We start from the raw sequence: 14,894 nt of genomic DNA on the forward strand, positions 1-14,894 counted from the left end.
ATAACATCAATAAAAAAACTGAAAAAACAAATCTAAATATTGTTGTAAAGGTATTAGATTAGGTTACATTTAAGTCAGCAGACTTTTGAGTAAAGCAAATTGTTCTCCATAATGTGGGTGGGCTTCATCCGATCAGTTGAAGGCCTTAGGAGAAAAAGGTTGAGGTCTCCTGAAAAGAGGAAACTGACTCCAGACTGCCTTGGGACTCAAGCTGCAGTATCAGCTCTTTCCTGGGCCTCCCTGCTAGTCTGCCTTATGGGTTTTGTACTTATGCACTGTCTCAAACCCCTGGGCCAATTCCTTAAAAATCAATCAACCAATCAATACACACACACACAGATTTCTTTGGAAATCTCTGGCTAATGGACCACTTAATAGACCACAAACCCTTGTATCTGTGTATTGCGCAGAGCAAATGGGCGAGGGGAGATACAGCTTTAGGGAACTGCACAAGCAGACCGGCAGATGAGTACCTTTTTGCATTTTGCCACTGCTTAGTCCCCGCATCAGCAATCCACCTCTTTACAGTCCCTTCATTCAGTGTAGGAATTTTCCTCCTCAGATTAACATAAGGATTCTGTAAACAAACAAGAAAAATAAAATATAATAATTAAGAAACAACAGAAACAGGAATCCAACTTTTAGGCACATTCTAAGGATAAAGGCTAATATTGATTTTAAAATATGGATAACATAGCTTTGGGAAACTATAAAGTGAAAGCAATCACTTACTTGGTTACAAATTTCTTGCCAATTTGGATCCAAATTTAGATCCAAAGTAAATTTCTCTGAGTGTCCCAACACTCAGCACTTTATACAGGTACAACTGGATTAAAGTGAACAGCATTACACAGCTTTGAGGAGAAGGCAAAGTCCTAAAATTAGAGCTGTGTGCAGAAGTGGGAGGAACACGATTTGCCTTGGTAAAGTAGGATGAAGATGTTATTCATAAGCCTATGAATCTCAGGTCTTTTTTAGTACTGGCTGGCAGAGCTATACTAGAATGTCAACACTAAACAAGTGCCATTCATAGGGAGCCTCCCAAAAAGTAAGAAGAATCTAAGGAAATCTTTCTGATTCAACATTTACCAGGTTCAAAGCTGACTTTTGTGGATATTTATGTAGTTTAGACACTAAAGGATCAATAATGTCTTACCTATGCCCTGAAAGTCAGCCTAGTTACCTAACGATTTTGGAATTCACCCAACTTGGATATTGGAACTGTTTCTTTTAAATCTTATTTATTTTTAGAGAGAGGGGAAGGAGAAAGAAGAGGAAGAGAAACATCAATGTGTGGTTCCCTCTCACATGTCCCCTACAAGGGACTGGGCCCACAACCTGGGCGCATGCCCTGACTGGGAATAAAACTGGCGATCCTTTGGTTCACAGGCCAGCGCTCAATCCACTGAGCCACATCAGCCAGGGGTTAGGACTGTTTGTGTTAGTTAAAATATCAAGTTACAGAACATCAAGAGATCTCTTTTTACCTCTTTTTTCATCCAGAGCAAAATGCTCTGATTACCTCCAGCAATTAGTATTAACTCCTTTTCTGAGGTATGGCTTTCTGAAAGGGATATAAAGAAACTTTAGATTGTCATTTGAAACAAACAAACATGCACACTCAATTAAATTTCAGATTATTTTTAAACTCAGTCCTTTTAACTTTCTGATAGGCAAAGACTCAGCCCATTTCCACCCCCATAAAGCAGAAATATATATCTACTTCAGGATAAAGTCTAATTAACAGGGGATTCACAAGGTTGATACATGGCATCAGTTTAATATACATAATATGAATGTTTATATATATAAACAAACACATAGTCAAACAAAGGTTTGATTAGTAACTGCTCCTTGGTGTAATTTGGCTCTCCTATTACTAAAAACTATATTCTACACCTCAAGATTTGACCAATGACTACTGGCTGTGAGGAAGGCAGATACGTTATTTTAAAAGTCTATGTAAATAGTTGTAAGAAGTCATATGTATGCCCTGCTTAAGGAAATAACCCTACTGATCATGTTCCCAGGAAAACTGAGAGAATTCTGGTACTTTAGGTCACCAATGAACTTTCAGAAACAGTAACCAATGTGCTCCTAAGCACTTCTTTTTTTTCCTCTCTCTCTCTTTAAAGATTTTATTTATTTATGTTTAGAGAGAGAAGAAGGGAGGAAGAAAGCAAGGGAAATAAATATCGGTATGTGAGAGAAACATTGAGTGGTTGCCTCTTGCACTTGCCTAACCGGGGACAAGGTCCACAACCCAGGCATGTGCCCTGACCAGGAATGGAACTGGCGACTTTTGCTTTGGAGGACAATGCCCAACCAACCGAGCCATGCCAGTCAGGGCCTGAAGCACTTCTAGAATAGAGGACTTCAGAGCTCAGGCTCTGAGGTTACACAGGACATAGCTCAAATCCAGCCAAACCACTTACTGGCTAACCCTTCACTCTCTAAGTCTCTGCACTGTCCAGTAAAACGGAACTGATAGTACACATCTCCCTGCACTGTTCAAGGATAGGTGAGATAACACAGTTACCTCACATATGTCAGCTGCTCTCATTTTGAGGGTTTTACATGATTATGAGTCAATTTAACCAGGAAAAAAAACCCAATCACCATGAAATTAATAGGCCCCCTGCAAACTGGAATCAGAGGCTGCATATGCTTCTGAATCCATACAATCTATTTTTATATTGTATCATTTTAAATCCAAATTAATCTTAATTTGAAGGGGTAAGAGAACACTAATGGTTATTGTGACTTGATAAATTAAACTGGATATTTTAAATTGTAAGTAAAAAATGAAACCGATGTTTAGAGAAATTCCCTTCACAATCGTACATTTCTTTTCTTGCCACATTACAGCTTCTCGGCAAAGGTATTTATGCCAAATCCTGTGTTTCTATAGAATTTACCAAATCTGAGATCTTCATTTGATGGCAATTTCATAGGAACTGGTATCAGCTGATTATGTGTTCCACCATTTCCCAGCTGTCCTTCTTTTCCAGAACCAAATGAAAAGACCTTTCCCAAGTCAGCAACATAGGCAAGTGTGTGCCGCCTATTAAAAAAAAAACACCACACATACAGGCAATTCTCAATTACCCACAATGAGGGTTCACAGCAATGCAGTAAACCTCTAAAATAAGCTTACCTAATGAATGAAACTAGTTAACCAACTCCCAATGCATGAAATTGCCACCTGGAAACTAAGAAACCATTAATGTGTGGTAGAGATGACTTTGGAATCCCTAAGTCCACTCAAGACCATGATGCTGCACCTTGGCAAATGGTGTTCCCTTTATCAGAATGGGCATCTCCCTTTGCCTTTTATTCCCTTTCTAAGCCTTCACTTGAGAGTTACCACCCCTTGGAACCCACCTCTGAGTCCCTCCTCTCCCTACCTGAGAAAATGGAAGTAGTTGATCCTCTGAGTTTTCACTCTTTTTTCCCAGGATTTTATCACACTGATTTTCTTTGTTCAATGGTCTCTCCCAGTGTATAGAATTTGGCCTTCCTCAAAAAGAGGTTGGCCTTTGTCCTCAGTGCCTGGGAGGTAACCTCTCAAGCCTCAGAATCTGCCAGGTGTGATAGGTGTGTCTTCATTATTGCTGGCAGGCCCCTGAGACCACACTTAATAGTTTACACAGATGGCTCACCAAGAGCCCCTCTGGCTGCATATAAGGCAAACCTTTCAAATAAACAATCAAGCTGCAATAACAACCTTGGACTTTGGTGCGCTTCCCTGACTGGCAGTACTCTACACATTGTCATGTATCAGGCTGGAAGGAGGTAACACTTGTCAAGGGGAGCAGATGCTTGAAACTCCTTATTTGGATGCCTCCTAGACCTTGTTCAGGCATATGTATCTCTTCCCTTGGTTATATTAATTTGTGCCTTCCTCTTGTAATAAATATGATCTTGAGTATAATAACTTTCAGTGAGTTCTGAGCATCTTTCCAGTGAATTCTCCTGTGTTAGTAGAGGTACTGCCCTGGTTTCCATTAAGACATCTCTACTGTGACAACTTCTCTTGGAACAAAAGAAGGTGTTATGAAAAATCCAATGTGGTGATAGTTTCTTTGGATATTGCAGACATCAGCTAATGCAGAGAATTTTGCCATCCTAATAATCTGTAGTCTACCTTTATAATATTCATTTATGTAATTTTACTCCAAGGTCATGAGTCTAGTTTTGTAGTCTGAGAGTATGTATACCCATTTTTTGATAAAAAAGAGTCAGTAAAGAAATAAATGAACCCAATATTCAGTACAGTCTGAATCTGGTTGTGTTTAGTGAGAAAAAATTGCCCAAAATAGGAGTATCACCAAAATAGGTGAAAATATTTCTTAACTCCAAGAACCAACATTCCACTGCTGAGAAGTGGTTCACTGATGTTTAAGGAAGAAAATAATTAAGTAAACCAAGGAGTTTGAGAAAGTTTTTCTACTTGTAAAAATAGTTGTGAAAGTCAAATTTCTCAATATTTTACTCAAACCAACAATGACTTTGTCTTCTTCTTTAAGGTGATTACTCTGAAAGAATTTGGGTAATTAAGTATGATGATCCCTGAGGGCCTGTGAGAAAGTGATAACCAATAAACAATTGTGGTTCATGTTTTTTTTAAATTGAATTCATTCAAGTGACATTGGTTAAAATTGGATGTTTCAAGTGTACTATTCTATAACACATCATCTGTATATTTTGTGTTTACCACCCCAAGTCTCCTTCTAATACCATTTACCCTCCTTTGCTCCCTTCTATCCCCAGCCACCCCCCTTTCCTCTGATAATCATCATGCTGCTGTCTGTGTCTATAAGGGTTTTTGTTTGTTTTTTGCTTAACTCTTTCACCTTTTTCAACCAGTTCCCAAACCCCACTTCCCTCTAAGAGCCGTCGATCTGTTCTCTATGAGTCTGTTTCTATTTTGTTTGTTAGTTTATTTTATTTTTCCCAAAGACAAAATGCATTTGAACAGATACAAAGGTATTTCACTGAAGGGGCATCTTAGGAAAAAGGACTCATAGACGTGGACAGCAGCGTGGTGATTGCTTGGGGGAGGGAGTATAAGGGGACTAAATGGCAATGGAAAAAAATACAATTAAAAAAAGAATTTAACTGAAAAAAAGAAAACAAATATGTAGACTAAAGACTATGATTATTTATCAATAATAATGTAAATTAAGCATCTCCACCCATTTCAAAGTGGTTAACACTTGTATCTCAATTGGTGAAACTGATGAAAATTTTATTAAACTTCCCATCTAGATTTACTGTATTAATTTTATCAATGTTCACCAACACTTTACAACTTACCTTCCACATGCTATCTGGGTCACTCTATTCCCAACAAGCTCAGTCACCAAACAGGGTTTTAACTCATTCTGTGTTGAATTATGACCGAGCTGCCCATATTTTCCAGCACCAAAAGTAAACAGGAGCCCATCCTAAGGAAACAGAACTTCGTATCAGATTCTAGAGAAATATGACACAGAAGTTGTATTCACAGATACAAAGGCACTGGGGAAAAATTAAAAAGCACCGTCAAGTAAAACCCTCAGTGATCAGGAAGACTGTCCCGCTTGTGGGAAATGATGACCTTTCCTCCCTGGGAAACACTAACTGCCCACACTTAGATGTTCTAGTGCTTCCCCCACCACAAAGTGTTCTTCCAAAATTACAGTCAAGGAAATGAGGGGACACGCACCTTTGTGAGCACGGCGGTGTGAGAGCCACCACAAGCAAGAAATTCAACTTTCTGATTGTTCAGTGCTTCAATAAGGGAAGGAAAATCTTCATCTGTACAAGGGAAAGAATAGCTGAGGTGACCAAAAGGAAATGCTGAATTTCCCACTAGGGTTCTGTGCTACAGGTAAAGTACCTGGACTACTTCCTCTCAGCATAACAGGAATAGTTCCCAACACATTGTAACAAGAAAGCATGTTGTTGTTTTTAGGCTGAAGGGTGGGATTGGACAATGGTTAAAGGACCACGTTTTGGGGCACTCATCTATAAGTATCAAGCCACTTCCCAGAGCTCATTCTTCTCTTTTTAATCTAGCCTGATTAACTTTAATTACAAGATATCTGATATTTTTAATTCCCATTGAAAAGTGTTCTTTTAAATGGATTTTTGTTTTAAATTCTCTACTATGGTGTCCTTGTCTCACCCTAAGTCTTCTTTTTTTCACGATTATTTTCTTGTCAAAACACTTAGAGATTCAGCAAAAATAGTTTAACTCCCCTTCATTCCTTTGCCTCCTTTGAATATTCTTCTAACACTGACTTATGAGTTCTCCTGAGTAATTAGCATGGGACCACATCAAGGAGAAATACAGTGTTTAACCAGTAACTCAGGAGATACGTGTGCATTACCAGAGTTGATAAGTTAATGGAGTCTGCTACGCCTGAAAAGTCTAACAAGGTGTTTGAGATCATAAGAAGTTCTATCATCTACTATATGGAGGTAGTTCAACAATGGGAATTATTGTACATGTTTTATCATGCACCCATACATACGTGTGTATACAGATGTAATTAATGGTTTACAGAATATGATTAGGATATGTGAGTTTCTAAGAGAGAATGTTAGTATCCTTTGGTCATAGTATATTAGTGGACACTTAAGTGCACATATACCTTGAAGGTCATGTCATCCAAACTCATCACTTCACTGAAAATAAAAATAAGGCCTAGAGAAAAGCTATAAATGACTGGGTAAGGCCATGCAGTTAGTTAACTGTGAAATGGGAATCACAATCCAGGTGTTCCAATCCCCAGTCTGATACTCCTTCACCTTTTTCTCATGGTCCTGACATGTAACCCAATTATATCAAGGACTTCCATACTATGCATGATTTTAAAACCTATTCTTTCCTAAACACTGAGAGATTACCAGGAAGAAGAGTGAAAATAAAAGTGAGGACTTGAACCATTTTTAAAAGGAATGTCTGCATTAAATTCATCACTTAGCTAACAAATATATCTGTTGATAACATGAATTTCAAAATATGTTTCCATACCGTTGGTGTGGCCCAGGCCTAGTTGTCCAAAATTATTTCTTCCCCATGAGTAAACGTTTCCGGACATGGATAAAGCCATGCAGTGGGCTTTTCCTGCAGAAATCTGAGCCAAGGGGACTCCAGAGAGGTGCTCCACAATCTGTGGTGTGGGGGTTGAGTCAAATACTTTTCCAAGTCCAAGCTGGCCATGTAAGTTCTGTCCCCATGCAAAAAGCTCACCACCTTGACAGAAACAAAGAAAATGCTGTCTTATTAATTTTAAAATGCAGCAGACATTACGCTAGGGCATTACATATGCAATCCATATTACCGGTATACTATCACAATCTCTTATACTCAAACTGCCCAGACTTTTTAGATGCTGTATTTCTGAATCAGAAAAACTAGAAGAATCTTTTTAGCAGTAACAGTTATACTTCCTTACCTCCTACCCCAAAGGACAGTGTTATAGACTAAATGATTGTGTCCCCCCCCGAAATTCAAACACTGAAATCCTGACCCTCAATGTGAGGATATTAGGAGGTGGGACCTTTGGGAGATGATTAGGATTAGATGAAATCACGAGGATGGATTTCTCATGAACTGGATTAGTGCCCTCATAAGAGACCTCAGAGAGCTCACTTATCCTTTCACCAGGTAAGCAGATGACTCCTCATCAGTCACTAAATGTGTTGGCACTTTGAAATGGACTTCCAGCCTCAAGAACTGTGAGAAATTTCTGCTATTTAAGCCGTATTTTTGTTATAGAAGCCCAAACAGACAAAGACAAGCAGAATGAAGCTATCTGAACATATTATAATTAAATTTAAGAAATACTTATTTTTAAAAACTCAGGGGATAGGCCCATGAAAATCAAAAACATTTACATTTTTCAAGAAAAATTTTACATTTTACATTTTTGTTGAAAAATGTAAAACATTTTATACTTTTCAAGAGAAGTTCTTAGCCAATATCTAACGAAGCTGACAATATCTAATGAAGTCTGAAAAAAATGTATCAGAGAATTAACGCTTACTGGACACCTCTTTGCAAGATCTAGTGGCAGAGCCTTTCCTTCAAACATAATTATCACGATAAACCTTTCAGCCTCTGAGAATATAATGATGAAAATGCAGTTTCATTTCTTGTTTCCCCAACTTTCCTTTTTCCTAGATGGGATGTACCAGTAATAAACCCTGAACATCCTGTCCCCCCACATCACTCGATCCCGGGGTTCTTGAAGATGCAGTGTTGTCTGCTTCATAACCTGAACATGTTAGATACTCAAAATGAAACATCTGTTCACGAATGAATGAAGTCAAACCATCAGGCCAATTTTTTCCAATACAAGTTCATACCCTGAAATTTCCATAGGGCCTTGAGAACAGGTCAAATACTTGATTACTTACTTTCTTTGAATCCCAGCATTGATTCAGTTTATGCTTACATCTGTCCTATACATTAAAAAAATCTTTCTTCAACCCCGAATTCCTCTCTATCGTCCTCCTGTCTTAATCATCCCTCCATGGTCAAGGTTCTTTAGAAAACAATCCATTATGGTGTCTGATAAGAAATAGCAAATAATAAGGGGCTAGGGAGGGGCCTGCAACTGGCCACAAAAGCAGAGCCAAAGGATTCCGAGCTTCTGCCATGGGGGTTGGAAGAGCACTAAGAAAAGGGGAAAAGGGTGGCCCGTGCCTGGTCCTAATTCCAAGAGAGAATGATTTGACTATTCAGACTATTTTCATTGTTTCATTTTTGAAAAATAAAAACACAAAACTGTTGAAATAAATCTCCAGACCTAAGATGGAGCCACTACTGTCTGGGGTGCTCTGTCAACCAAATTTTCATGCTTCTCTAAACGATCCACTTGACCAGAAACACATTATATCCAGGCAGTCAATCCCCAAACATCAAGCCGACTCTGGGCTCTATAGTTATTTCCTTGATCTTTCTAAATAAGATCAGATACACAACCCTAGGCAATCGCACCCTATTTCCAAACTTGGTCTTCTAAATGCTCTATAAAATAATGCTCTTGCCCAAAATCCCTTGGAAGAATGCTCCATTGTTTGTGAGGAACTGTATTCCCCAATTCATGGATCATTTTCCCCTTCAATAAAGAACATCAAACTCACTACAAAATTGTTTTAGTTTTGTCCTTTGACAGCATAAAATGTAGGAACAGTAATGGAAGCCTAAAGATTTTACAGGTCCAAGAATTCTCTCATTTGATATCTCCTTTAAGAACATTGCTCTGAACCATATTAAATTCAAAACCGTATTTCTGTCCCGTTATAAAGTAAAACATAGACATTCTATTAGTTCTACATATGTACACATTTACTCCCTCCAAAATACAATTAATATTCCAGAAAAAATACCTTTTGAGAGTGCAAGAGAATGATAATCTCCACATGTGATCTGAATTATATATTTTTCTTGTAAAATGCATTGAAGCCTGATGAAAGAAAATATATTTTATATCAATCACCATATGAATGCAAGTCACAACATCAAAATATGTCAGAATTATTAACTGTACTTAATTAGGATTGAAGCTCAAGAAAAAATTTACTGCTTCACATTCAGTACATCTAAAATTATTATAAAAATATGATATGTTTTAATGAGTGGTTTAAAAGGAAAATAATGTGCATTATATAGTTATAATTGTAATAAGACGATTCTAAGACTTTTGCAAACAATAATTTTATGATGCAGGAATAAAACAAGATAAAAATAAGTTCTAATTCACATGAGCTACTAGGAGAAAAATGTCACGAATCATTCCATGATAATGTATTTTTTTCCTAGGTTGAAAACTTCTATTCTAGAAATCTAACTTCTAAGATTATCATGACTTAATAAATTTTAAAGTCCAATTTGGGGCTAGGCAGATTAACCGATCATTTCCTTTAAATGTCAAAGCAACACATGATAAGCGCCCTAAAGATGTAAATTGGTGTGTAGTTTATTCATGGAATTCGCTGGTCAGTTCAGAATTCAGTTTACTTAAGATGCCACTATACAAAGCAGGGGGCTGGAATCACATAAAGTAATATTTTACTACAGAAATTATGATTGCCTTTTGAGTAAAATTTAAATAATTTTTGACTAAAAAATAGTTCCATACCTTTCAAATTCTATGTTGTACTCAAATGGTTTTCCATCTGAGGATAGAATCAGCATGTGCTCTGCTCCTTGGTCCACAGAATGTATCTTCATTTTTTTCCCTAACTTAATGTACTCTGCAGAACAAATCCAACCAGGAACTATCATCACTCTGATCAATACCCACTATTATTGATTTCATTACAATACACTTAAACGCCTGGAAAAAAACTTCAACCAGACAACCTTCGACTTAACGTGAACTTGTCTTTAAAGAAAATTCAAGTATAGAAAGCAGACACGTTAGCGATGATTATTGTCTTGGACTTCTTTTTTTTAATTGGGAAAGCATTGATCCATACTTTGTTTTGAATATATCTTTTAAAAAGCCAATCAAAACTTATTAGATTCCTGCTTAATAAGTTGAGACAGAGAAACTAAATTCTAAGTGACAGCAATAAAAAAATCTATTAAGAAAATACAATTTTTGGACAGCATAACTCATTGTAGGAGCAAATATACCGTATATTCTGATATACTCTTTCCAAAAACAAAATTAATAATGATAGTAAACCCCTCCTGACTGCTTCATAGAGAAGCAAAGGCCTACATTCTTAACATTATGTTTGAGGGACTATTTTTAAAGAGGATGCTGTTAAAAATTTTTATTGGTATTCGCGCACACTTAGCCCTTTCTAAAGGTTAAGAGATTTAAAATTGTTCACTAGTTACCATTTGCTCTTATCTCATTTAGTTGTATCACAAAAATTAAAGTAGGATACAGCAGATTTGGGATCTTGTGTCACTTTTTAGTTCCAGTAAAGTAGAAAATAGAGTCTATTCATGTAAAATATCAAAGCACAAACCACTTCACATTACAAATGCTAGGAGAACCAACATAGTCTGGTAATAAATAAGAAATGGTGTCACAGACTAATAATTTTTAGAGACTCAGCATTTCAAATCAGTTGGAAAAAAAAAAGGGGTTATTCAAAAAAACGTACTGGGACACCCAGGTGGCCATTAGGGGAATACAAATAAATCTATATCCCCTACCTCACTCCTTAAATTAAAATAACAGCCCAGGGTATCAAAATTTTTAACTTTAAAAATAAAAACTTAAAATTTCTATAAAGATGAGTACACTAGAAAAAACTTGGTATAGATAGCTTTCTAACAACACAAAATCCGTAAGCCTCCTTAAAAGAACACTGATGACGCATACAATAAAACAACATCAACTATATGCAAGTTGAGAAAAATATTTACAGCGTATACGATCGACAAAGGGCTATTCTTCCTTAATATTCCTATAATTCTTTCAAGTTAGTAAGAAAAACTCAATTTTTAAAAAGCCAGGCAAACACACGAACGGGTAGTTCACCAAAAAGGATTTCTAATGACTAACAGAAAAAAAAAAAGAAGAGATGCTCTACTTCGCTCAAGTTACAAGCAAAACGAACAGACCACCATTTTCTTCCCTCAACAGAGGGGCAAAATTTTTAAGAGTGCGAAGGAGTGTGGCCATTTGCTTTTCCACGCCTGTAAAATCGGAGCCACCACAGCACCCGACCTAATCTCTACGGAGATCACTCGTAACCTCGGCGAAGTGCAATTGCAAGCACTTCTGAAAGCGCTTGCTAACGTAAGGCACTGCCTTCGAGAACAAGAGGAACTGTATTCACCAAAGGCTCACAAAATCGGAGCAGCTACGCTCTAAAAAGAGGCACCTGAAAAACAAACTCTGGACAGAAACCAATGATAACGACAGACTTAGTAAAGTGAAGATGCTACCTGTATACGCTCTCCCTCCCCGCGGTTAACCTGCGCAGAGGACGGTCCCGTGGTCCCTACCACCCCGCAAACTTGGCGCCACCTGGTCACAGGATATAGGGGACTTCTGAGGTGCCTCGGGCACTGAACGCGAGAAACGAATCCGGGTCCAGTGCGTGTCTGCGGCCACCGCGGACCGCTGCCGCGGCAGGTCCACTTGGGAGCTTTCCTCCCCGTTCAGAGAAGCACCTCGCTCCACAACTCGGACCACCCGAGGGTCCCGGGCCGCCTACCCTCAAAACCCGTCCCGAGGCTGGAGGGCCATACTGGCGTTGCCGGCCCCACTCACTTGGCTTCTTGGCGCGGTCGCTCCCCACCGGCAGCTGGTGCACCTGGACGACCGCCCCGCCGCGCTCCAGCACCGCCAGGCGACCGCGCGTACAGCACATCTGGCGCGTCTCCCCCGACCTCCGGGACAGCGCACTGTTGAGGCCAGGGGCGCTGGGGAAGAGCCAGAGCTGAGCGCCCTTCGGCTCCGCTGACTGCCGAGAGGCGGCGGGCGGACGGGACTTCGCCGGGTGCCGGGACGCCGGTCGCGCGCCGCCCCCCGACCTCCTTAGTGGCCTCTGTTCCATCGCCCCTTTCCCGGGCTCCAAGACAGCACCTCCGCAGGCCGGACCTTCAGAGGAGAGTGAAGTTCAGTAGGCCGAAACGCAAAAGAACGGAGGACGTCCCGGTGCAGAGCCGCGGAGCGCTCTGCGGCGGCGTAGACTCCGAGCCGCTTTTTCTGCCGCGGCTCAGACGCCAGAATCCCAACCTCTTGTTTGTGGGCGGGGCCGGCCGGTCTAGTTGGAAGCGAAACGGATTATTGTTTTTAAAGGGGCGTGTCCAAAACGGAAAAGGAAAGAGAAACTCAAACGTTTTTAGAATGGCCAAAGTAAACGGTGGAAGGTGTTGAGGTTGGCGGGCGAGGCAGAGAAAGTGCCCCCTGTCCTCTGGCGGGAGGGACCATCAGAACTCCTGGACCAAATGGCCTTCTAAGAAACACTGCGGTTCCTTTAGAAGGCGCCCCGATATAGCCGTACTTGCACAGTTTCCCGAAACTATTGAGGTAAAGAAAGCTAAACTTTGCAATGAAAGTAAAAGAGAAAGAACTGTGTGCAGTCTGTCCCTCCGCCCACAGCGCGGCGCCTGGCAATGTAGGTCCTGCCTTTTCCAGAATTCCTGGCAAGAGGTATAAAACATGCAGGCATTTGTGTATGCTTTTTTTTTTTTTTTAATTTTGCACAATTCTTTTGAGATTCACCCTGTTGAAGTTCGTTGAAGTTCTCTCTTTGTTATTGTGGAGTGGTATTCCCTTATACGGGTAGACCACAATTTACCTATTCACCAATCGAAGGGCATTTTAGTCCTTTACAGTTTTTGACGACAGTGAACAGAGGTGCCCTGAATATTTGTGATCAAGTCTTTTAGTGGATAAGTGTTTTCATTGGAGGGAAGAGTAAATACTTAAAAATGGGATTGTAACGTGTATATGAATATCACAATAAGAAACTGCCAATATTTTCCAGTGCTATACCATTTTGCATTCCCTCCAGCAATTTATGGGAGTTCCAATCGCCCTGTATCTTCGCCAGCATTTGGCATTGCCAGTCTTTTTAAATTTAAGCTATTGTGTGTAGTAGTCTCTCACTGTACTTTTAATTTCCATTTCCCTAATGATTGATGATGTTGAGCAACTTTTCGTGTGCCTATTATTTTCGTGTGGCTAACCTCTTCTTTGGTGAATTGCCTGATCATATCTTCTGCCCATTTATTAATTAAATTGCTTATTATCTAAAAGCTCTTGATTAACTTTCTTTATGTTCCATATACCAAGTCTTTCATTACATTTTGAAATGTTTTCTACCAGTCTGTTGCTTGCCTTTTAATTTTATTAAAAGTGTATTTTGAAGAGCAGAAGTTTTTAATTTGGGTGCAATGTATCTTCTTTTTTACATAGTCCATGCCTTTTTTGTTCTACTCAAAGAATCTTTATTTAACCCAAGGTTACAAATATTTTCTTAAGTATTGTCTTCAAGAAGTTTTATGATGTCGAATCTGTTACATTTCAAATGAATTATTCTTCATGGTGTGAGGAAAGAGTAGAGGCTTTATTTATGTTTTTCCTTACAGATTTCCAATTGTTCCATCTTACCTTTCCCCACTGAATTGCTTTGGCACCTGTGTCAAAACTCTTTTGATCCATATATGATTGGATTTATTTCTGAGCTTTTTATTGTGTTCTATTGATCTCTATATGTATTTTTACTCCAGTACTACACGGCCCTGATTACTGTAGATTCGAAGTCTCAGTCATTCAAGTGCTCTGCCATTGTCTTTCAGTGTCCTTTAGCTATTCTAGGTCCTTTGCATTTTTGTATATATTTTAGGATCATCTTATCAATTTCTACAAAACAGACTGCAGGGATTTTGAGATTATGCTAAATGAAATCAATTTAGGAAGAAATGACATGCTAATATTGATTCTTCTGTTCATGTGCATATCTCTCTCTCTCAATTAAAGCTTCTTTAATTTCTTTTCAGCTATATTTTCTAGTTTTCAGTGAATAGACTAACATAGTTTGTTAAATTTATCCTTAAAAATTTTATCCTTCGGTCCTTCGGTATTTATTTTTTGTTGATATTACAAATGATACTCTTTAAAATTTCAACTTAAGATTATTGTGAGTGTATATGGAAATACATTTTTATATATTTACCTTGAATCCTGATACCTTTTAATTTATACTTAGTAGTGCTAGTATTTTTGTAAATCCCTTAGAATCTTTCACATAACCAGGTAGTCTATAAATAAGATAGTTTTATTTCTTATTTTCCAACCAGCATGAATTTTCTTTTTTTTCTTTCTTTGCCCTATAGTATGGACTAGTACTTCTAGCACAATGTGGAAGCATTGAGAAGACATCCTTGCCTTGTTCCCAATTTTAGTAGAAAAGCATTA

General features: G+C 38.7%; 1 protein-coding gene across 1 annotated transcript in view; it reads right to left on the reverse strand.

Annotated features, from left to right (window-relative positions):
• Positions 1-12,540, reverse strand: part of HERC5 (HECT and RLD domain containing E3 ubiquitin protein ligase 5) — a 47,705-nt gene extending 35,165 nt beyond the window's left edge. Inside the window, exons 1-9 of the mRNA XM_054591749.1 lie at positions 12,240-12,540; positions 10,140-10,254; positions 9,388-9,464; positions 7,025-7,246; positions 5,711-5,802; positions 5,320-5,450; positions 2,919-3,064; positions 1,488-1,564; positions 474-577 (exon numbers count right to left, since the gene is read on the reverse strand). Of these exons, the coding sequence (XP_054447724.1) occupies positions 474-577; positions 1,488-1,564; positions 2,919-3,064; positions 5,320-5,450; positions 5,711-5,802; positions 7,025-7,246; positions 9,388-9,464; positions 10,140-10,254; positions 12,240-12,525 (1,250 nt within the window). The 5' untranslated portion in view covers positions 12,526-12,540. The remainder of the gene's footprint in view (positions 1-473; positions 578-1,487; positions 1,565-2,918; positions 3,065-5,319; positions 5,451-5,710; positions 5,803-7,024; positions 7,247-9,387; positions 9,465-10,139; positions 10,255-12,239) is intronic.
• Positions 12,541-14,894: the final 2,354 nt, after the last annotated feature.

Source organism: Pteronotus mesoamericanus, unplaced genomic scaffold, assembly GCF_021234165.1.
Source record: "Pteronotus mesoamericanus isolate MK-2021 breed Mesoamerican mustached bat unplaced genomic scaffold, CSHL_Meso_final scaffold_232, whole genome shotgun sequence".
Classification (NCBI taxonomy): Eukaryota; Metazoa; Chordata; class Mammalia; order Chiroptera; family Mormoopidae; genus Pteronotus; species Pteronotus mesoamericanus.